Source organism: Lepus europaeus, chromosome 10, assembly GCF_033115175.1.
Source record: "Lepus europaeus isolate LE1 chromosome 10, mLepTim1.pri, whole genome shotgun sequence".
NCBI lineage: Eukaryota > Metazoa > Chordata > Mammalia > Lagomorpha > Leporidae > Lepus > Lepus europaeus.
In genome coordinates, this window is record NC_084836.1 from 64,240,761 (window position 1) to 64,264,374 (window position 23,614).

General features: G+C 50.1%; 1 protein-coding gene across 5 annotated transcripts in view; it reads left to right on the forward strand.

Moving 5' to 3' along the window:
* Positions 1 to 23,614, forward strand: part of BAZ2A (bromodomain adjacent to zinc finger domain 2A) — a 37,486-nt gene that overhangs the window by 1,248 nt on the left and 12,624 nt on the right. For 2 of the 5 annotated variants that reach the window (XM_062203428.1, XM_062203429.1), the window contains 6 exons: positions 16,941 to 17,078; positions 18,627 to 19,217; positions 20,081 to 20,266; positions 21,833 to 22,051; positions 22,484 to 22,897; positions 23,019 to 23,079. In XM_062203428.1, coding sequence (XP_062059412.1) covers positions 16,941 to 17,078; positions 18,627 to 19,217; positions 20,081 to 20,266; positions 21,833 to 22,051; positions 22,484 to 22,897; positions 23,019 to 23,079 — 1,609 coding nt within the window. Of the gene's footprint in view, positions 1 to 3,616; positions 3,701 to 3,845; positions 3,949 to 4,164; positions 4,283 to 16,940; positions 17,079 to 18,626; positions 19,218 to 20,080; positions 20,267 to 21,832; positions 22,052 to 22,483; positions 22,898 to 23,018; positions 23,080 to 23,614 lie in introns of those variants that run through there. The other 3 variants (XM_062203430.1, XM_062203432.1, XM_062203431.1) reach the window with 3 other exon arrangements.

Genomic DNA, 23,614 nt, shown 5'->3' on the forward strand with positions numbered 1-23,614 from the left:
GGCCTCCACGCCACAGTGCCGGCGGCCCTTAGGCAGCGCTAGCATGGAGGCTGAGCTCCCAGGAGGCGGCTGCCCTCGTGGCTTCCTGATTCCACAGCCCCCGCAGCTGTAGGGACGCGGCCCCAGAGGAGCTGGGACGCCAGGAACCTGTTCCCCTAGTAGGGCGCCGTGCGTGACCCCCCGCACGTCAGGCCTGGAGTTCCCTCTCCTGCACTCCCGGGCCTCCTCTGGGCTCCTGCAGCGCGGGCACCGGCTCCCAAGTTCAGGCCCACTGCCGCCCCCACTTCCCCCGTAGAAGTTTCTGCGTCCTCTCGGGATCCGTCCTGTTCCGCCATCTGGGACCTTTCCTGGGTCTGGGCCCTGGGAGACGCCTCCCGCTGCCCCCTCCCCGAGCGCTCGTCCGCACCCCAGCGGCTCCTGCCCCTTTAAGCGCCACCTCCCCCGCGCCGCCGCCGCCGCCGCCGGCCCAGGGCTGGGGGAGGAGGCGTCGCCGCCGCCCGGCTCGGCCACCTGCGCCGCCGCCGCCGCCGCCCGCGGCCCGGCTCAGCTCCAGGTGAGGCCCGGCACCCACCTCCGGACCCGGAGTCCCCGGGCGGGCCGCTGCCGCGGTCCCCTGGCCCGGGATTCAGGACTGGACGCTCCCGCTGCGGGAGCTGCCCTTCCTCTTCTCTCCCCCGCACTATCGACTCGGCCGTTTTTTTCCCCTGTCCTCTGCCGCCCGGAATCCGGAGGCTCCTCACGCCCCTCCGCCATCCTCCCCGGCGACTCCTCCAATTCTGGGCCGGGGGGGGGGGGGGGCTCCCCTTCCCGCGCCTTCCTCGCCAAAAAAAAAAAAAAAAAAAAAAAATCTCCCGCGGGCTGGGCTTCGCCTCCTCCCCTCTGGAACGAGCGCTTTCCCACGCCATCCTAACCCCGATGGGAGGGGGAATAACCGCCACCCCCTCGCCTCTCCTTCCCCGTAGTAAGGGGCGGGGGAGCCGCAGCGATTACAGTCGCCGCGCCGCCCTGCAAGTTCAGCTAAGTCCTAGCTGAAGCCGCTCCGAGGCCCTCACCCCCTCGCACGGCTCCCGGAGTTTGGGGTCCGACCTCAGCACCGCCTACTGAGCCCAGGTGGGAAGGGCCCTCTTCTAGGGCCGGGGTTGGCGGGTCCAGCCTGGGAACGCCCCTCCCCCAGAATCCCAGAGCTGGGGGGGGATCTTGTGTTTCAGGATTTAAGGGGCTGTTGGTAGGGAGTGGGGGCCAGGGACCTGTGGGAGTTGAGTTGGTGGGGAAGGCCAGGGAAGCGCCGCTTTCTGTATTCAGATGCAAAGGGAGCCCCCACCCTCAAGGAAACAGATTTCTCCATTTTCTAGCAGCTTCGAGGAGAAGCCCTTTGGGAAGTTTGGAAACCGGGCTGGATCTGAGGTGGTCCATGCCGACCTGAAGAGGAGAAGGGGAGGGTACCGTTGCCCCAAACTATGCCGTGGGGAGCTATTCTGCCTTGAGCTGTTGGGGGGGGGGGGATGGAGAGGTTTTAGGGTTGAGAGAGCGCCTTCCTCGCGCCTGTCCGTCAGTGTGACCCATTCTGCTATGGCCGGGAAAGGAGGTCTTCGAGGACTGCCCATTTCCACTGGGGAGTCCTCCCTCCCTGGTCCAGCGGGGCCCCAGCTCTGTGGCTGGCCTTGGTGTTTTCCCGCCCACTGCCCACCTCCAGAAGTGGGGGCCTGGGTGTCAGGAGGGTCTTCAGACTACGGAGTGGTGTTCCAGCGGGCTTGGGGGGAGGAGAGAGGGCTGGTGGTGGGAGTGTCTGTAAGGTAGAGAGATGCTAGCGAATCCCTGGGCTCTCTTCCCCCGCCTGGAAGTGAAGCCCGACGCCATGGCAGCTGGCCCCAAAGTGCGGGAGGTGCCACAGGAACATGGGGGGAGCAGGTGCTAAGTTCTCCCTCCCTCCTTTGCTCCTGGCTCGAGGGGGGCCCACTCTGTTTCCCAGACACTTTTCTAAGAAGTTGCTAATAAAATGGCCCCTTTCCCCCTTTCTAGAGGTTGATCAGTCACAGCTGATGGGGCTGAGGACTGTCTGGGGACAGAAGGGGTCAGTGTGTCCTGTGTTGTCAGGATAGAAGGACGCACTGCTGCTGCTTGGGCTGGCCTCTGGCTGCTGGGCGTGTTGGCTGCACGGCACGAGGCAGGGGCTCCTCCAAGGATGAAGGGGATGGTAGCCCCCTGTGTCAGGTGGGGGAAACGGACCCTGTCTCATTTTCTTTTCCACCACCCCTGTGCCCATCCACTCCCGGCTGGGAGAGTCCTGGGGGTTGCCCCGGAGACTAGGCCTGGGGCTCGGAAGGGGCGGGGGCAGTCTGGGGCACAGGAGTAACCGGCTCTTCCGGAGCCGAGCCGAGCCGGCGGTGGGTGTGAGTGGGTGTGCGGCGGCCGGGGGAAGGGGCGTGGCCGCGGCCGGCCGGCTGGCGCAAGCTCCTCCCCTGCCTGCCCGGGCTCCCACTGGCCAGCTCTAGGACTGGGGGCGGGAGGTAGGAAGAGTCTCCCTCATCTGCCCTGGAAATGCTAAGGGAAAAAAAAAAAAAAAAAAGGGATACTAGCTGTCCCCACCCCATCCCCCCACCCGCCACGCTCCCTCGGCCCCGCGACCTTCAGGTGCTAGGTGCATACTCTGTCCTCCTGCCTTTATTTTTTATTTTGAGGGTAAAGAGGGCTCTCCTTGGCAGGAGTTTGCTAGGTCCCTGTCCTTTCTCCAGAAGGAAGTAACCTTTCTCGCTCAGCGTGGCCTCTACTTACCCGGGCACGCGAGGTCAACGGGCTGTTGGGGGTGGGGAGAGAGGTGTCTGCATTTTTCCCAAGGTGACCTATACATTGGTTTCGCCCGGGAGGGAGAGGTTTTTGGTTTCTACCTGTCTACTCCTTTCCCTTGTAATCTATTTAGGAGACAGAGAGAAACCTCCCTTAGCTTCTCTCTCTCTCTGGCCCACATACCTTGAAGCTTTGCTGAAGCAAGCTTCCTTCTTATCCTTTCTGAGCTACTGGGAGCCGTGGGTGGAGTCTGTCCTCAAAACTCAGAAAGAGCCCCCAGCTCTGTGGAGTAAGGAAATCCAGTCTAGAGTGGATTTGGCTCTCCCTTTGTCCTGTCCCCACCCGGTTTTCAGATCCTTCTTATCAGACCCCTAGAGGTAAAGCTGCTGGAGTTTCCCTTCTAGAATATTCCGCCTGAGCGTTGCACAGTTTAGGCAGTTGTTTACAGAACCGCATGACATTGAATCGAGTGGGAATTATCTTGAAACCTGCAGAGTGTTGAGTTCCTAGCTCTGTTCTGTCCAGGTTTGACCTTGAACGAGTCCGCGAGCCTCTCCGGGCCTTAATGCCTTCGTCTGACAGGGAGAGGGTTGAACCAGGCGATCTGGGAGCTCTACCGCCACGTGACGCCGGTTCCCGCCCTGCAGCTCTGCAGTAGACACTAGGTGACAGGCAAGGTCTGGTCCTGTGCTGCATTTGACTCTCAGGTTCTCGGAAGGTGTCGCACTGTTAGGTAGCCTTGTCAAACAAGTCTTACAGCAGTGGGCATTTGGGGCTAGACACAGGTCTTCGTTGTCTGGTCCGAGTCCAGGCTCCTTTACCCCACGCACAGGGATCTTTCCGAAGCTCAGGGCCCTGCAGATGTCGCCAGGAAAGTGGTGATCCAGGCAGGACCAGACTGCCCAACAGGACAGAGGTGAGTGGGCGGCAGACCCTTGCCTCTCTACCCCTTTACCAGGACTGACTCGGGCCCTGTTACTAACCTTTCCACTTCCACTGTCCCGCTACTCTTGCATGGTCCTCCCTACCCCCCTACTTAGGGACGCACGCTTCTGCCCTAGAAATTTGGCCCGACCTGTAGAGACGGTGGCCCGCCTTTCAGTTTGCCCTGTGTGAAGAAAGTCGGCTGCTTGCAATGAGATTTGGTGCAGAGGCAGCTGCTAGGTGAGCCAGACGCAGCGGCGCTAGGACCCGGGTCCGGGGCGGGTGCGCCGGCGTGCCGGCGCTAGGACCCCGTGGCGAAGGGCGGCTCTCTCTAGGCCGCAGCTTCCCCGCCCCCTCCGGCTGCGGCTCACTCCTCCCCCGCCGGCCATGTTGGCTCCGCTCGGGCCCCGCGGTTGAGCCGCGGCCCCCTCCCCCCTCCCGGGCCCCGGACCCCGGACCCCCGCCTCCCCGGGCGGGCGTCTCCTCCCCTCCCGGCGTCCGGAGCGCGGCCATGTGAACCGCTCGTCCCCCGGGGAGAGGCGAGCCCCGAGCCGACCGGACGTTGCCTCCTCAGGTTTGTGGGGTCTGCGCCCGGGGGCGTGAGGGGGCGAGAGCCCCACTTCGACCTGCGGCTTCGCTCCGGGAGCAGAGGCTCCGGAGCCGCCTTAGAGCCTTGCCTGGGGCGGGAAGCTTATTTCCTGCTCGCGCCCAGCGGGCGCCGGGGGTCTCCCTGCCCTGCGGGCCGGGAGGAGACGGGGCGAGACCGGGGCTGGCGGCGCCGCCGAGGACCCCGGCCCGGGCCGCGGGGGCGGGAGGAGCCGCGCGACGGGGACGGGGAGGCGGAGGAGCCTCCTGGCTGGTGGAGCCGACGCCTGTGGGGGACTCGGGGTGGAATCCCCGGGAGGGGCGCCACCTCCTCGGTGGGGGTGGGGATTGCCCGGGTGCCAGCGCTGGGTGCGGGGGTTCCCTGGGAAGCTTGGTGGCTCGGTTTGTGGGGCGCGGGGCGTTTTGGCTGTGGTGAGTGGAGGGCAGAGGGGGGCGTCCAGGGGTCCCGAGGGCGTCTCTCTCGGGAGCACGCTAGTGCTGCTGAGCGCGGGGAGCTGGGGACGGTGCTGCGCCTGCCTGGGGCCCTAACGTCCCGGGAGACTCCCCCTCTCCGGGGATGGGAGTTGGTGAGGCTGACGCTCCAGCGTCCGGGTTTGCGTGGAGCCGAGGGGCTGAAGGGGAGAATAAAGAGGGATTCCTTTCCAAGGAGCTCCCTCACCAAGGGGATCCCCGCTTCGGTGACAGACAGGATGATCTCACACCATCCCTTTCTTCCCTGTTGTTCCCAGCTTTCTGGAGAAGGCAAGCCGTCATCCTTTGTAGGGTTTATTGGAGTGAGGGATGTGTATCCTTTGGGGGGCGATGGGGGAATAGCTTCCACCTCCATCTGTACACAAACAGCCCCTCCCCCAGCCTCCCGCAGGAAGTGGCCGGGGAAATGGCAGCTGTGCGTGTTGCCGCTGCGTCTCTTGTTGTTTTGAAATGTCCATTTTAATCAGATTTGGTTTCATTTTCTGAGACCTTCTGGGCAGGCGTGGATCCTGCCAACCATGTGGCCTGCGAGATCTCTCCTTGGACTTTTTGGTGTTGTGAGAGGGTTAAACTCCATTTGTCAACTGTAAGTAGTGACCTGCAGTTGACTTCCTGATCCTCTTGCCCCCCTCCATAGCATCTCCTCTCTGTCTGTTTTTTTTTTTTTTTCTTCCCTTTTTTTTTCCCCTTGAGCTAGAGGTCATAGAGAAGCAAACTCAGTTATTCACCAGCAGGGTATTTGCTGTGCAAGTGATGCAAATCGCCACAGCACAGGGAGCTGCCAGCCCGGACTGGAGATCTTCTGTGGCCTGCTTTTTGAGGCCTGCCTCGTCTTATTCTTAAGTTTGACAGTTTTGTCCTGCAGAGCGCCTAAGCAGGGAAGCTTGTGAAGTGAAGCAGGGTGGAAGATTCTGAGACGTGGAGCAAATGGAGGGGGTGGGGAAGATTTTCACGATGACTGGGATTTATGTATTGTAGCAGAACCTGGTTTATAGAGTGAGAATGGTGAGCTTGTTCCTCAGTGGTGTAGCCTAAGAACAGTCCCTTTGGGAAGCCTGTCGATTGAGGTAGGCTGCTGCAGAACCAACTAACTAGAACAGTTTGCTGTCATGTGACTTAATCTTAAGTCTTTTGAACGCCTCTCTTGTTCTTGGAGAGAGAGAGAGCTTTTCCTGTGTTCTGTGCACAGCCATGCACCCAGATTTTCTCTAGTTCGCACCTGGTAATTCTACTTTTTCTCTGTAGCATGACGTGATGAACTGTGTGCTGTGTCCCTAGGTATTTTATTGGATAAGTGATTTAGTTAGGGACAAGAGTTGGACACAGGATTTTAGATCTTGAGAGTTGAAGATCTTAACATCATTTGGACTATCCTGAAAACTATGTAAATCTGGCCTGTGAATCATCTTTTCACTGTTTGCCAATCAGAAGCCCTCCACCTGCGTGTAGATCCCTAGATTAAAGATCCAGGAGAGGAACAGATGGACCTACGACTGTGAAAGTGTCTTCATCACTGGTAGTATCGTTGCTCTTTTCACTGGAGTTTTTGTTTTTTGTTTTTTTTTTTTTTTTTTTTTTTTTGACAGGCAGAGTGGACAGTGAGAGAGAGAGAGAGAAAGGTCTTCCTTTTTGCTGTTGGTTCACCCTCCAATGGCCACTGCGGCCGGCGCACCGCGCTGATCCGCAGGCAGGAGCCAGGTGCTTCTCCTGGTCTCCCATGGGGTGCAGGGCCCAAGCACTTGGGCCATCCTCCACTGCACTCCCGGGCTACAGCTCAGAGAGCTGGCCTGGAAGAGGGGCAACCGGGACAGAATCCGGCGCCCTGACTGGGTCTAGGCGGAGGATTAGCCTATTGAGCTGTGCCGCCGGGCTTCACAGGAGATCTTAATATTCTGAAAACAGTAAGAACAAATCCATCTCCTGTTAACATCTTTTTCTTCTGCTTGTCTGGTTGATTTCTTTGGGTTGCTCTCCAATAGGGTTGATTTGACACTGATTTTTAAATTCCTCTTTCCTCTTCTACCTGAGCTTACCTAAATTGGGACCTGATACAGTAAATTGATTTCTCCTGTTGGAGATTAAAAGTGAAAGAAGAGTAAACTATTTATTCTTTGGGATTTTTGCAAGAAATAGAAGTAGACTTTGAGAAAATAGTGACTTCATTTGATACATGGTTGATTTAGGAGCTGAGTGAACCCAGTCTTTTTCATGTCCTTGTTATAAAATTGATGCATTTTTCTGTTATGGAGATGGGTTTCTTGATATTGACTGGTTGTTATCCCTCCCCTCCTCCTCCAAAGACTCTCCCTTCCCTTCCTCCTCCAAGTTTTTAGGTATAAAGAGACTTACATGGACTGATCTCAGTACTAGTCAGAAATCTAGAATGCCTTGAGAGGCTCAGCCTCTTGGTTCTGGGAGTCAGGTGTTGCCAAAAGAGAAGCAAAACCTCTTAGGGTGACTGTCTTTCAGTGGTTGGCGTTTGTTATCACCTCTGACAAGGTCAAGCACCAAAGTGCTGTAATTTTATTTATTTATTTATTTTTTTAAGATTGATTTATTTTGAAAGTCAGAGTTACAGAGAGGGAGAGACAGATCTTCTGTCCTCTGGTTCATTCCCTCGATGGCCCCAACCATCAGCACTGGGCCAGGCCAAACTAGGAGCTTCCTCTGGGTCTCCTACGTGGGTGGTAGGGGCCCAAGCACTTGCACCATCTTCTGTTGCTTTCCCAGGCCATCAGCAAGGAGCTGGATTGAAAGTGGAGCAGCTGGGACACGAAACCGGTGCCCACATGGGATGCTGGTATTACAGGGATTCACCCCTCTATACCACAATGCTGGCCCCAATTCTTTTATTCTTAAAACAGTAGAGAAGTTAGTCAATAATTGGTTTGATATTTGTCCTTGTGTGACATGTGTAAATTAAGGCAATGATACCAGTTTTTATGTCTCAGGATATAGAGTCAAGTATGTAATACTTAAAGTATTTCCAGAGGTAAATATGTGTTTCTTAGGATATCGATGTTCTCATATGTCTCATAGCTCAAGAAGAATGCTTCCCAGCATTGCTGCATGTAGATCAGGAGGACGGTTTTTCATTAGCTTGTCAGTCTGCATTGTTTTGAAATTTTAGAAAATCGTGCAAGACCAAACCTTTCTGCTTTGAAGAGGTGTGGAAGTTTTTGTTACTAGCAGTGATAGTAGCATTGGCTTAGTGTTTTGTACTTCTCCTAGTTAAAGAGAATACAGTCATATCCTTGGAGGACTGGTTCTAAGACCCCATGGGTACCAAACTGCAAATGCTGAAGTCCCTTAACATAAAATGACCCAGTGTTGGCATTTGAATATAATTTGTATACATCATGCTATATATTTAAGATTTTCTATATTTTCATTTTATTTGAAATAGAGATCTTGCAACTGTTGGTTCATTCCCTAAGTATCTGCAACAGCCAGGGCTGGGCCAGGCCAAAGTCAGGATCCCAGAACTTAATCTGGATCTTGCACATGAGTGGCAAAAACCCAAGTATTCGAGCCACCATCACCTCCTGCCTCTCAGGGTATGCAGTAGTAGGAAACTGGATTTAAAGTGGAGTAGCTGGGCCTTGACCTAGACTCTCAGCTGTGGAATGTGGGTGACCCAACTGATGATTTAACCACTGCTTCAAATACCTGTCCCTTGCATATACTTAAGTCATCTCTGGATCACGTACAATACCTAATACAATGTAAATGTTGAGTAAATAGTTTTTATACCATATTGTTTAGGAGATAATGACCCAGGGGCCTGCGCTGTGGCACAGTGGGTTAACGCCCTGGCTTGAAGCACTGGCATCCCATATGAGCGCTGGTTCAAGACTCAGCTGCTCCACTTCCTGTCCAGCTCTCTGCTATGGCCCAGAAAAGCTATAGAAGATGGCCCAAGTCCTTGGGCCCCTGCACCCACTTGGGAGACCTGGAAGAAGCTCCTGGCTTCTGATCGGTGCATCTCCAGCCGTTGTGGCCATCTAGGGAGTGAACCATTGGATGGAAGACCTCTCTCTCTCTCTCTTTCTCTCTCTCTCTCTCTCTCTCTGTGTGTGTGTAAAACTCTTTCAAATAAATAAATAAATCTTAAAAAAAAAAAAAGGAGATAATGATCCAAAAAAGTCTGCATGTTCAGTATAGATACCATTTTTCTCCTTCCTATTTTCAATCTACTGTTGGCTGAAGCCACAAATGCAGCATCTACAGACGTGAAGAACCAACTGTAATTATTAAGGGGGCATTTTACAGACTGAAAGAATACTGTAACCTTACTGGAAGTTAACAAAAAAGTGAAGGTTCTTAAGAAACAGGTTGTCTTACTACTTTTAGTTTTCTAGGATTGAATTCAGGGGGTACTGAACCTCCATGCTGAGCTCCTTTTGAGGGTAAGGGAATATTTTCTTGGAGGAAAAGGTGGAGTCCTTTATATTAAAGTTGAAATTCTGAGAAACGGCTGAAAGGGAGAAATAACCTTAATACTCTGGACTTTGGCTTTTAGTGTCCTGCAATTTCAGAGACATTTCCAGTCTTATTTATGACAGTTGACCAGAGTTGTTACAGAAAACCAAGTCAAGGTTGTTATGTAGTGCCTTATTTAGGTAGGCTTTTTAGAACCTTCCATGTACTTTAGGGTGTTTAGTTAAGCAGAAATTTTACTAATTTAGAGCTTAAGTATATTGTTTTCCAGTACTTTCTTTTTTCTTTTTAAAGATTTATTTATTTTAAAGATAGAGTTACAGAGAGGCAGAGGAAGAGATAGAGAGGTCTTTCATCTGCTGGTTCACTCCCCAGATGGCTACAATGACTGGAGCCAGTCCGATCAGAAGCCAGGAGCTTCTTCTGGGTCTCCCACGTGGGTGCAGGGGCCCAGGGGCTTAGGCCATCTTCTACTGTCTTCCCAGGCCATAAGCAGAGAGCCAGATCGGAAGTGGAACAGCCTGGACTCAACCAGTGCCCATCTGGGAATTTTTTTTTTTTTTTTTTTTTTCCTAAAATCTCCGAAGAATGAAGCTCAAATTTTTGGATCTCTGAAAATAGGAACAAAGTTTTTACAACCTTTGGATGAGTAAGCTAGTAGTGTCAGAAAAGGTAGATTTACTCTCCATTTATTCAGTTCATGGTTTCAGTAAATATTTCCTTGGTTATTTTATGCACTGAGTAGTACTAAGTTAGGTGCTGGAAATGTAAGGGTGGAGTTTACTATCCAATTGATGCTATCGAACTACATTGTATAGGAGAAATAGAAAACAATTACCTTTGTATTTTCCTGAGCAGCCTAGACAGTGGCATTTTTCTTTGAGTAGCTCTTTTATTGTAATCTTCCTTTTTTCATGATCATCCTCCTGCCTCACCCAGAGTCCTAGCTAGGGAAGGGTTGAAGGAGTGGATATCTGAAAGAGAATGAGCCTCAGTTAGTATAGGCGGAGGTTTATCTGAGTCAGGGTTCCAAGGGCTGTCAGAATGGGGTAATTTCCTGCATGGAAATGGCCAATTTTGTGGTTTGGCACTTGGAACTTTTTTTTTTTTTTTTTTTTTTTTTTTGAAAGAGTTACAGAGAGAGAGAGAGATCTCTTCCATCCACTGGTTCACTCCCCCAGATGGCGGCAGTGGTCACAGCTGGGCTGGTTTGAAGCCAGTAGCTTTTTCTGGGTCTCCCAAGTGAGTGCAGGGACCCAGAAACTTGGGCCATCCTCTGGTGCTTTCACAGGCAAACTAGCAGGGACTGGATTGGAAGTGGAGCAGCCGGCATTCAAACTGGGGCCCATATGGGATGCTGACAGTGATGGCCTCCACTTGGAACTCCTTACTCCTAGACGATGGTTTAGCCAGGGAGAAGGGGATTTTAGATAGAAAAGTCAAAGCATCCTTGCTTGTGGTGTCAGGAACTAGAAGCAGTGAAAACTTAGAACTTCCCTGGGTGTGGAACAGGAATGGGACAGTTTCTGTGTTGGAGCAAGATTTCTCAACCTTGACACTATTGTTGTCTTGGGCTAGATAATTCTTTTTTGTGGGGGGCTTAGAAGCATCCCCGGCTTCTGCTTGGTAAATGCTGGTAGTATACACCTTCAGACGTTACTAAATGTCCCTTAGGAAACAAAATTGTCCCTGGTTGGAAATCTTTGCATTAGAGTATGGCAGGTAGTCCAGAGACGTGTAGAATTGAGAAATGTCCTTAACTTTCACAGTTATAAAGCTAAAAGGTAATGGCATGATTCCTTTATCATATAGTAGAATTTACTTTCCTTATTTAGTCGGCAAACATTTGAAATCTCTCCTCAGTTCCCAAAAATATGTGGACATCTCCCATTTGTGGGATTTTGGTGTTTTACAGTTAGCATGAAATAAAGAACTGCGGGGGCAGAGTCCGGCTAGAGGGTGTTAATGTATCTTTCATTAGACTTGATCAGACAGGGTACCTGTAACAGCATTGAAATCTAATTTATTTCAACACCTTGGATTGTCAGCCTTTTTCTGTTAAAACCATGTTACAGGCCTACCAAGTAGAAGCTCTCTGATTGTAGTTGAGAGAAAAGCAGTCCATTTGGCCATGTGGCAAGAGCTTTACTGTGTTAAACTTAAGGGCAATGTCCCTTAACTCTTAAAAATGAAACATAAGGACGCTTAAGACTGGGGCTGGGTTCTTGTCTAGTTTGAGAGCTGTCTGCTGTTCTCTGGCTGGTTTCTTTTCATTTGGTGAAAATCCTGTTTGTTCAAAGGGAGACACCCTCCTTTGCTTTACTGTTCTTTCCAGCTCTGGATTGGAGGGCAGTTTATCATCAGGCTTTGTTGTGAAGAGCATTTTGGGTAGGAAGCTTACAATGAAATAACTCTAGGTTTACTGCTGAGAACTGTTTTCAATTTCATTGTATCCCAGTATTGTAATTCCATATTTAAGTGACATCTGATACCAGGAATCAAGTTGCATAGGAAGAAGAATGGCTGGATCATCTCTGGTTTTGTAGTATCTTCCATTTGGTAGTAGATCTTTTATTTGTTTTAAAAATATTTTATTGGGCTGGCGCTGTGGTGTAGTAGGTTAGGTCTCCGCCTGCAATGCCAGAATCCCATATGGACTCCAGTTCAAGTCCTGGTTGCTTCACCTGCACCCACATGGGAGACCTGGAGGAAGCTCCTGGCTTTGGATTGGTCCAGCTTCTGCCATTGCGACCGTCCGTTTGGGGAGTGAACCAGTGGATGGAAGACACTTCTCCCTCCCACCCGCCCGCCCGCCCGCCTGCCTTCCTTTCTTCCTTGCTTCCATCCCTCCTTCCCTCCTTCCCTCCACCTCTCTCTCTCTCTCCCCCTCTCCCTCTCTTTGTCTCTCTGTAACTCTGCCTCTCAAATAAGATCTTTTTTTAAATATCTATTTATTTATTTGAAAGAGTTACAGAGAGGTATAGGGAGACAGAGACAGCGAGAGAGATGTCTTCCATCTACTGGTTCACTCCCCAAATGGCTGCAATGGCTGGAGCTGCACCGATCTGGAGCCAGGAGCTTCCTCTGGGTCTCCCAAGTGGGTGCAGGGGCTCAAGGACTTGGGCCATATTCTACTGCTTTCCTAGGCCATAGCAGAGAGCTGCTTCAGAAGTGGACCAGCTGGGACTCGAGCCAGTGCCTATATGGGATGCCGGCACTGCAGGTGGCAGCTTTACCTGCTGTGCCCCAGTGCCAGCCCCAATAAATATTTTTATTTTATCTGTTTATTTGAAAGGTAGAATGACAGGGGTAGAAGGGTGAAGACAGAGATCTTCCATCTGCTGGTTCACTCCCCAGTTGGCCATGGTGGCTGGGGCTAGGCCAGGCTGATGCCAGGAGCCTGGAACTCCATCTGGGTCTGCTACATGGGTACCAGGGGGCCTAAACATTTGGGACATCATCTCCTGCGTTCTCAGGCCATTACCTGGGAGCTTGGGTCAGAAGTGGAGCAACAGGGACTTGAAAACCTGTGCTCTGGCATTGCAAATAGTGGCTTAACCTGCTGTGCCAGAACACCAGCCCCCTATTTAGACCTTTTAGAAGTAATTATATTTTTGAAAACTAAGCAGTTCTAGTAATAATAGCTAATGTTTATTAAGTGCATTTTGGATGACAGACACCATACCAGGGCCTTTGTATAGTTTTTCTTGTTTAATCTCTCAAGCCTTGTAATTGGGCATTTTTTTGTTTTGTTTTTAGATTTATTTTATTTATTTGAAAGGCAGAGTTTCAGAGACTAGAGAGAACTTCTGTTCACTGGTTCACTCCCCAGATGGCCAGGGCTGGGCCAGACTGAAGCCAGGAACAACTTCTGGGTCTCCCACGTCGGGAGAGGGGCCCAGCGACTTGGGCCATCTTTTACTGCTTCCCTAAGCACATTAGCAGAGAGCTAGATTGGAGGCGGAGCAGCTGAGACTTCAACCAGTGCCTGTATGGGATTCCAGTGCTGCAGGCAGAGGCTTAACCTGCTCTGCCACAACACCGGCCCACTAAAATTTTTATAAATAATGAAATTGAGGAGGCACAACAAGTTGAAGTCAACTTGTTCAAGGTTAAGCAGCTTGTAAGTAGTAGAGCCTGCTGCATTGCGTTACCCTCACTGCATAGCACAGAGAATTTTATGTGTCTGGGAAACTTGTAAATGAAGTGGTGGTCTGATGACCCTCGGGTAAAAGTGCATGGAAAAACAGATGCCAGGCACCAGATAACTTACCATTCCTTTTATTTTCTGATTCCTGTGAGCCATGCATGTATTGTAACTAGTTTGTAATTTGTGAAACAGGATGTGTGTTTTGCTCTCCCATGGCAGCAGAGAGGAGGGCTCTGGTTTCTTCTGGATTCAAATAGAGAATGGAAAAATGAACTGGGACTCTTGAATGAGTGGGAGGATATAGTCCGTGTGCATTGGAAGGCTGGGGGTATGCATGTATCCCACACACCTGGGGAGATATGGCTGTGCTTAAAACTGTGGAAGAGAGAGGCCGGCGCTGTGGTGCAGTGGGTTAACGACCTTTCTTGAAGTGCTGGCATCCCATATAGGTGCTGGTTCTAGTCCCGGCTGCTCCTCTTCCGATCCAGCTCTCTGCTATGGCCTGGGAAAGCAGTACAAGATGGCCCAAGTCCTTGGGCCCCTGCACCCATGTGGGAGACCTGGAAGAAGCTCCTGGCTTTGAGTTGGCGCAGCTCCAGCCATTGCAGCCATTTGGGGAGTGAACCAGCAGATGGAAGACCTCTCTCTCTCTGTAACTCTGTCTTTCAAATAAATAAAATAAATCTTTGAAAAACAAACAAACAAACTGTGGAAGAGGAGAGGTGGGAATCAGATGAATTGGCACTCCAGCTATAGCATTTCCAGGATTTCTGAAGTGAACTACTAAGTGTCCTTGTTGCTCTGTGGTATAAATTTTGGAAGAAATTTAACAGAAACTAGGGCATGAATATTCCTTTTTTGTTCATTTCAAATGGAATTTTTTCAAAAAATATTTACTTATTTATTTGAAAGGCAGAGTTACAGAGGGAGACTGAGAGAGAGAGATCTTCCATCTGCTGGTTCACTCCCCAGATGTCCACAACAGCCAATGCTGGGCCAGGTCAGAGCCAGGAGCTTCTTCCGGGTCTCCCATGTGGGTGCACTTGGGCCACCTTCTGCTGCTTTCATAGGCACATTAGGGAGTTGGATCGGAAGTGGAGCAGCTGGGACTCAAACTGTCATTGATATGGGATGCTGGTGCTGCCGACAGTAGCTTAACCCACTGTGCCATAGCACCAGCACCCTTAGAAGGATTTTTCTCATGTTTATATTCATGTTTATATTTCAGACCCACCTGCTGCTAAAGAGTGGCTTTAACTGATAGAGAAATCCCGGAGAACCTTGAGATCTTTTCCTTGTAGAGGGCCAGTTTTTTCATGAATGCATATCAGATTGAGGTCGTTTTAGAATGAAGATAGGAAATCCTGTATGGGAGATAAGTCAGTTCTAAAATGTTGATTTTTTTTTTCCCCCTTAAATCAACAAAACACAAATTGCTTTTATTTCTTAGAGTTCATTTAAAATTGGTTGGAGTAGAGACAGTTGTGATATTTAGCCAGGAATATCATAACAGTTATCATGCCATGTACTATACAGCATTTGAATTTCATATTCAGAATTGTGTTATATTCACACATATGCCTGGTAATGTCTGACTTGAAGTGCGCAGCACATTCATGAGTGTAACTCTTACCTACCTTGTCCAGAGATCATATATATGTTCTGAACCAACCTATTCATCTTCTTAAAAGCTTTACCTCTGGTTCTCTTTTAAAAGGTTATTTGAAACATTACCTAAATTTGCTTATTGCCAGTTCTTGGAAGCTTGTTAAAGAAGCCTTTCTATCTGAATTCTTCTGCCCTTATTGAAAACATTGTAACATAATCCAGGGAGATGGCTTTTTCTGTATCAAGATGGATTGTGTCTCATATCAAGTTAGTGTGTACTATTTCAGCACAGTATGTGATTGATGTGTCATGTCAAACTTTACCAACAATTTTGGCTTCTGCATCTTTCTTTCCTCTTTGCTCATTTAAAGTGCAGTTGTGCTCAGTGACTTCACTTTTTATCATTCCTAGTATTATATCACATCTGGGAAAGGGTAAAAAGCTAAGAATCCCCTCAGCGATGTCAGCATCATGTTGTTATGTGACCCTTTATTTTTATTTTTTTTAATGTTGACGTGATATTAATACAAAGCGAATAGATTCAGTGTAGTTCATAGATACAGTTCTAAAAATATAGCGATATTCCCTTCTTCCTTCTCTCCCTCCTGACCTTTAATATTTAAGCCACAAACCCAAGGAAATAACTATTTTTGGGACACCATCTTTCTTTCTGTTGACAAAAGGAGAGAGGGAGGCAGAGAGAGAGAAGGAGAGATAGGTCTTCCATCTGCTGGTTCACTCCCCAGATGGCCATGACAGACGGTGCCAGGCCAAAACCAGGAACCCAGAATTCCATCTTGGTCTCCCATATGGGTGTCAAGGACCCAAGTACTTGGGCCATTATTGCTGCTTTTCCATTAGCAGGGAGGTAGATTAGAAGTGAAGCAGCCTGGATTGGCACCAGTCCTCACATTAGATGCTGGTGTTGCAAGTGGTGGTGCACTGTGCCACAGTGTTCTTGGAACACCATCTTAATGAAAGCTTTTCACTGATGACATTTTTCTGATCTGTGTTCTTGGAGTCCATGGTATTTCCCATGTATAAGAAATAGAATATTGCTGGATGATTAGAGTTTTACCATTATTGTTACCTTTTCTGAAATGTATTCTCCTTTTCAAATCCCTTGACACATGTACCTAACTGTATTGTCTTTGGTTGTCTAGGGCTATAGATAGGATAACTAGAAACTTTGTTTAGCTCAAGTATAACAACAAAACCAAGCAGGGTGTATATCAAATACTTTTCCTGTCAATGTTTCCTGTCAGAAAGATGGCTTTGGGGACATTCTGTGGATCCTGGGAGTGGATCTCTGGCCTCGCTTTGAGGATTAAAAACACAATGATGGAGAATGTTCAATGTTAAAACAGAGGGAAGATACCTAAGATAGAGGAATAACCTGGGCTGGGAATTTGGAAGGCGGGGCTTACACTGAGGAAGACTCTTCCAGGCTTGTGTCTTGTTTATTCTCACTGACTCTCCATAGCTCTACAAAGCTAGCATTACGTCTAACAAATTTTATTTATTTGAAAGGCTCAGGGAGAGAGAGAGAGAGAGATCGATCTCCCAAGTGCCTACAACAGCTGAGGCCTGGCCAAGTTGAAGCCAGGATTCGATCTGTGTCTCCCACCTGGGTGGCAGGGACCCAACCATTTGAGCCATTACTTGCTACCTCCCAGGGTGGCAGGAAACAGGAATTAGGAGCAGAACTGGGACTGAAACTCAAGCACTCCAATATGGGATGTGGATGTCCCAAATGACATCTTACCTGCTAGGACAAGTGCCTACCCCTGCAAAGCTCATAGGGCTGTTTGTGTAGGGAATATTCTCTTTTCTCTTTCTCCACTTTACCTCAAAGTACTTAGGTAAGAGAAGGGTAAGTAGGTAGAGGGCATTCCAAATGACGTAACCTTGTTTAACCGCCAGTATTTTTTTCCTCCCTCTCTCTCCCCTCCTGCAGAAATGGAGGCAAACGACCATTTTAACTTTACTGGCCTTCCCCCTGCACCTGCTGCCTCAGGACTGAAACCCTCTCCTTCCTCAGGGGAGGGCCTCTACACTAACGGGTCTCCCATGAACTTCCCCCAGCAAGGGAAAAGTGAGTGTGAGGGTCATCATGTGGCCCGGGGAGGGAGTGGGTCTCATTCCTTTTTAGAGCAGGTTGACGGGAGAAGACTTGGCTCTACCTCAGCCCATCTGCCCTACAACAACTCCTGTCTGCCAGGTGGGGAGGGAGGAATTGAATCCATAGAATGCCAGCTGCTGGAGAGAAATCAAGCCTCTAAGAGCAAATTGTAGGGGTTTATGGAAGCACCACTTTTAATCTTTAAGTTGGAAGGGATTAGAAAAACTACTGGCTTTTTTATATTAGTCTGCTCTTCTGTCAGGACTGTTTCCTGGCCACTACCAGAGAGTGATGAGGTGGCTACTGCTGCTGATAACCAGGTTGGACCATGAGAAAGAGATAAAGGACCAGCCCTCTGAGAAGCTGTTTATAGAGGTTGGGGAAGCTGGGCTGGGCTGAACCAGTAGTGCCCTGGGTGGGGAAATGGGGTGAAGGGTGAGATGTGTTTGTCTTTGAGCTTGTAGCAAAGAAGGTAGATGCTAGAAGGGTTTATGCCACCTTCTGTCCTTGGTAGATGGTAGGGACAAAGGAGGGGCCAGTGCTTACCTAATTCCCCAGAGAGTAATACATAATTCCAGATGGAAGTGTTGCTACCAGGATCTGGCTTATCAGTTGCTCCGTGCCATGGCTCTGCCAAGTACCTATCTAATCTGGCTTGGGTTTCAGGTCCTTTATGTTTAGAAGCAGAGAAGCTCACATGCTACCTTCCTTGCCGCAGAAAAATACAGGCTTTTACCTACCACTTCTCCCTCCTGTTTTCTACGAGGGGGTTGCAGAAGAAGCTTCTTTATTTTATTGGGGTTCTTCCCCTTCTCAAGATTTTTTTGGTGTCTTGATTCCCATTATTGGATGGTTTTTCCTTCATCATCCCAGAGGTTGCCATTGGCATTCAGAGCTGAATTCCCTGGTCATGCCAAAATTTTTATTCACTACATATTACCCTCCAGTGCCCATGGGGAGGGCTCAGCCAAGCCTCTGAGCTGGAATCTTGTCGCTGTGGTGACTGCAAATTCTATTCTTAGCCTAGCACAAAGTGCAGGATCTGCATGTGCCAGTGAGGTGGAGGCCGTCCCTTCTGGTGCCACTGTGGGGCCAGATAGGCACTAGGAAAGGGGTGTGTGTGTGTGTGTGTGCGCAGAGTTCAGTCATGCCCCTCCGAGGGAGACATTCCTTAGGGAATCAGTGGGGACGAATGCAAGTCACTGTAGGAAGTCTGCAAACAGCTTCATTTAATAAAAACAAAAAGCCTGCAGCCACAGCAGCTCATTGCTGGTGGCTCCCATGGCAGGCTGGGAAAGCTCTCCAGCCCCCTACCCAGCAGCTTCAGCGGCAGAGACTAAGCATTATGTAGGAGCAGCTGGGTTTGGTGTTCCCCAGAGATGCAAAAGCTAAATATAACAGGGGAATCTCCCTCTTCTTTACCTTCCTGTTTTCTAGCCAGTGCTATTACTTTGGGGTTCTTTTGTTAGCGTTCCTGACGTACATATGTGTTACTGACCCATCTTTCTCCTTCTCTGCCAGGTTTGAATGGGGATGTGAATGTTAATGGCTTATCTACTGTATCTCACACTACTACTTCAGGGATTTTGAACTCTGCTCCCCACTCCAGCACCTCACACCTCCATCACCCCAACGTGGCCTACGACTGTCTCTGGAACTACTCACAGTACCCATCTGCTAATCCTGGCAGCAACCTCAAGGACCCACCCCTTCTCTCCCAGTTCTCGGGGGGACAGTACCCACTCAACGGCATTCTTGGGGGCAGCCGGCAACCTTCATCCCCAAGTCACAACACTAATCTTCGGGCTGGGAGCCAAGAGTTCTGGGCCAACGGTACCCAGAGTCCAATGGGGCTTAACTTTGACTCGCAGGAACTGTATGATTCCTTTCCTGACCAGAATTTTGAGGTGATGCCCAATGGACCCCCTAGTTTTTTCACCTCCCCACAGACTTCTCCCATGTTGGGATCTAGCATCCAGACCTTTGCACCCTCCCAGGAGGTAGGCGGTGGCATTCATCCTGATGAGGCAGCAGAAAAGGAGTTGACTTCAGTGGTGGCGGAGAATGGCACTGGCTTGGTAGGCAGCCTGGAGCTGGAAGAAGACCAGCCAGGTATTCCTGGGTCCCTGAGCTGGGGGGTAAGGGGGAGAGGGGAAATTGGGTTGTGGGGACAGTGGCTTTTGAGGTGAGGAAAACTTGTCTTTCCAGCTCTCTACAGTGGAGGCTGATTTGCATGTTGGTGATTAGCAGAGCCAAGTGGCTGGTGTTTTTGTGGCAGCAGCACCAGCTCGCGAGTGGGAGTGCAAATTATTTCAAGCTCATGCAGAGCTGCTGGCCTGGAGAGGGCAGGTGGGCGAGCCTGAAACAGCCCCAACAGACACCCTGCACCAAGAAGGGCTTCTTCCAAAATGCATAAAGGAGTTGGGCCTTTAGCAGATTGCATTGAGGCTGTTTGGACTGGCTGAAGTGGAGTCAGACTGGCTGCTAAGGTGGCCTGAGCCCCAGTGATGATTGGCATGTGCAGGAGGGAAGGAGGCAGGCCAAGCACATCATTGCTTGTCTGCTCAGTTTCCCTCATTGTTAGTGTTGGTACATGTGACGACGACTCATCTTCTCTCTCAGAAGAGAAAAGTTTAGCATGCAGTTGATTCCCTGTCTAAGGGAACCACCCTGTAAAATCATAGTGTGTTTTTTCCCATCCCACTGGATGGGGAAGATTTCTGAGAACATATTGGGGTTCTGGTGTCAGGCCTAACTCTCCTCTCCACTGCCTCAGGATGGATTTTCCCAGCACGCTTCTGCTGACGTAGGGTATCTTGATGTGGTTGGTTCCAGCATGTAGAGGTGGCGTCCTGGCTGCGATCAATGTTGAGTGAATGAACATGCTTCTAGCAAAGACTGCCTGCTTATTGTAGCTGAATGAGTCAATTGAAGGCACTGATTTTTGACTTTTGCTGTCTCCTGGAATTCCTTAGAACTGAAGATGTGTGGCTATAATGGTTCTGTCCCCTCTGTGGAGTCATTACACCAAGAGGTCTCAGTCTTGGTCCCTGACCCCTCAGTGAGCTGTTTGGATGATCCTTCACATCTTCCTGATCAACTGGAAGACACTCCGATCCTCAGTGAAGACTCCCTGGAGCCCTTTGACTCTCTGGCACCAGGTGGGCTGGCTCCCTTCAGCAGCTGGAGAGCTGGTAAACCAGGAACAGGATTAAGGAATACGGGGCGCTGGGACCTCCAGATAATCCTGTGGTAGACCATAGTCAGCACACCACTGGCCTGCCTGGGCCAGCTGCACTCTGAGCTGGATTGGGTCATTTCCCAGGTTCTCTCCTAGTGTTCCATTTGGCCAAGAGCCCTGAGCTGTATAATTCACCAGATAGGGACCTACTACCAGACAGATGGACTGTTTGGGTTCTAACTAACTAGAAAGAAAGCATTCACCAGTTAAGAATAACCTTTTACCCTAGTGCAGTATTAAGGAGTCCTGTTTCAATGATAAATGCTAGAATTTTGCATATCTGTGTGGGTAGACGTTCAGTTAATGCCCTTCCTTTTGTTTCTATCTCAGACTTATGATTTCTACAATCTCATGGATTTATTTATTATCTGAAAGATTTGTTATTTTTTAATAAAGATTTATTTATTTATTTATTCACTCCCTCAAAAGGCCACAACAGCCATGGCAGGGCCAGGCCAAAGCTAGGAGCTTCTTCCAGGTCTCCCACATGGTTGCAGGGGCACTAGCAGTTGTACCATCTTGTGCTGCTTTCCCTGGCACATTAGCAGGGAACTGACTTGGAAGTGGAACAGCTGGAACTCAAACTGGCTCCCATATGGGATGCTTGTGTCACAGGTGGTGGCTTAACCCAGTATGTCTCAATGCCGGCCCTGCATGACTTTATTTCAGGGAGTGGGCAGTAAATTTTTCCCTAATTTAATATCAGAAAAAATCTTTTTTTTTTTGACAGGCAGAGTGGATTGTGAGAGAGAGAGAGAGACAGAGAGAAAGGTCTTCCTTTTTGCCGTTGGTTCACCCTCCAATGGCCGCTGCGGACGGCGCATCGCGCTGATCCGAAGGCAGGAGCCAGGTGCTTCTCCTGGTCTCCCATGGGGTGCAGGGTAGGACTTGGGCCATCCTCCACTGCCTTCCCGGGCCATAGCAGAGAGCTGGCCTGAAAGAGGGGCAACCGGGACAGAATCCGGCACCCCAATTGGGACTAGAACCTGGTGTGCCGGCGCCGCAAGGCGGGGATTAGCCTGTTAAGCCAGAAAAAATCTTTATACTGTGAAAATAGAATTGGGTATTGGGACCAGCGCTGTGGCATAGCAGGTAAAGCCACTGCCTGAAGTGTCAGCATCCCGTATGGGTGCCGATTCTAGTCCCGGCTGCTCCACTTCTGATCCAACTCTTGGCTATGGCCTGGGAAAGCAGTAGAAGATGGTCCAAGTCCTTGGACCCCTGCACCCACATGGGAGACCTGGAAGCTCGTGGCTGCTGGCTTTGGATCCGCGCAGGTCTTGCCGTTGCGGCCATCTGGGGAGTGAACCAGCCTCTGCCTCTGCCTCTCTGTAACTGCCTTTCAAATAAATAAATCTAAAAAAAAAAAAATACAGTGACACCTTCTTTTAAAAAATTCAGTATTAAACCAATGTTTCTTTAATCTTGCTTTTTGATTTTTTTTCTCAATATCCTGTATTCTGATTTTCCCACCCCCTATGAACAGAGCCAGTGAGTGGAGGACTTTATGGTATTGATGACACTGAGCTGATGGGTGCAGAAGACAAGCTGCCTCTTGAGGACAGTCCTGTGATCTCTGCCCTCGATTGCCCTTCCCTCAACACTGCTACTGCCTTCAGTCTCCTGGCAGATGACAGCCAAGCTTCGGCCTCTATCTTTGCCAGCCCCGCCTCTCCACCCGTCCTAGGGGAGTCTGTCCTCCAAGGTAAGTAAAGAGAGGTGGAACAAAGTTCTTGACCTGTGAAATGTGAGAGAGTAGGCTCCATAGTTAGGGCCTAAAGGGTAGGAAACCTCCAAGAGCACCATGCTGGAAGCTGAGGGGCTCTGAGTAAAGAGAACAAGCCCCAGCCTGCGCAGCTCTGATCTGTGCTCTGCACTCAGAAGAACTCGGAAGACTTGGAGTTTGCAGGCAGGAGGAAGCTGGAAGCTCAGGTGAGAGAGGAGTTTTCATAGAGTGACGTCCAGCAGCAGCTTTGTCCTGTGAGAGTGCTTGGGGACGAAAGCCAGAAGCTTATTTCTGTCTAACCCTAACGAAAAACCCCTGAAGTTGCTCTGTCTAGCTTAGTCCAGGTTTGAGGAGATTCTCGTCTTCCGTGACACCATTTTTCCTTTCCCACCCTGTTTGATTGGATTCCAGATAACAGCTTTGACCTGAATAATGGTAGTGATGCTGAGCAGGAAGAGATGGAATCTCAGGCTTCTGACTTCCCACCCGCCCTGATGGAGCCAGCCCCTGACCAGGCGTCTGCTATTCAGCTTCGGCCCGTAGCCTCCCCAGCAGTCTCACCCACAGCCTCCCTCGCAGTGTCTCCAGCAGCCTCCCCAGAAATCTCTCCAGAAGTGTCTCCAGCCGCCTCCCCAGCTTCCTCTGCAACCCTCCCAGCAGTCTCCGTGACAACTCCAGTGGCCTCCCCAAAAGTCTCTCCTGTAGCTTCCCCAGCAGCTGCCTTTCCATCCGCTTCCTCAGCAGTCCAGGAGGTCAGCAGCTTCCCTGAAACCACTGCTGGCTTGGATGAGGTCGCCGGAGAGGGGGTCGCTGCTCCCAGTAGTGGTGAGTGTCCAGACTGCTCTGTCTGCTGCTGCTTCCCAAACGTTTATGTCTTTCCTCCTGGCCTGTTTAGTAGTTTGCTGAAACTCGAAACTCTTGGGTAATCCCCTATTTTCCCCCCAAGGTGATGTCCTGAGAAGACGTATTGCTACCCCAGAGGAAGTTCGTCTCCCACTGCAACATGGGTAAATGCTCTCGTGTGCTACACGCATGGACAAGTTTAATGCATGTCTCTAGAACAAGGGCGCTCCTTTGTCCATCTGAGGTTGGGGAGGAATGGGCTAGGTCAGAGTAGATGACAGGAAACTTACCTGCAGTGCTAGTGTTTCTTGAGATGTCCTGGGTTTTCCTGTGCTCAGGGTCTGTCTTCACTCACGTTCTCTTCCTCTTGGGACTCAGTTTTGCTCAAGGGGCTCCAGCTATTACCTTTTCCAAACTGGCTGGCTTGTCCTCTTTTCAGGGAGAGGGGATAATGACAAATGGGGAGTGGCTTATTACCAATGAATTGGGGTGGTTTTCTTGTGGTCCCTCTTTGGTGAAGTTAGGGCAGGAAGCTCCTTCACAGAGGAGCAAGCCAGCTAACCTCAAGGGCCTGGTAGGATTAGCTGCCTTCCTGGGTTTTCCCCTTCTCTCTTGGCTACTTGTGATCATCAAGTTTGAGTGCAAGGTTTAGTCTTAGAATAATTTTGCTCTTAGAACACAGGGTTCATAATTAAACCC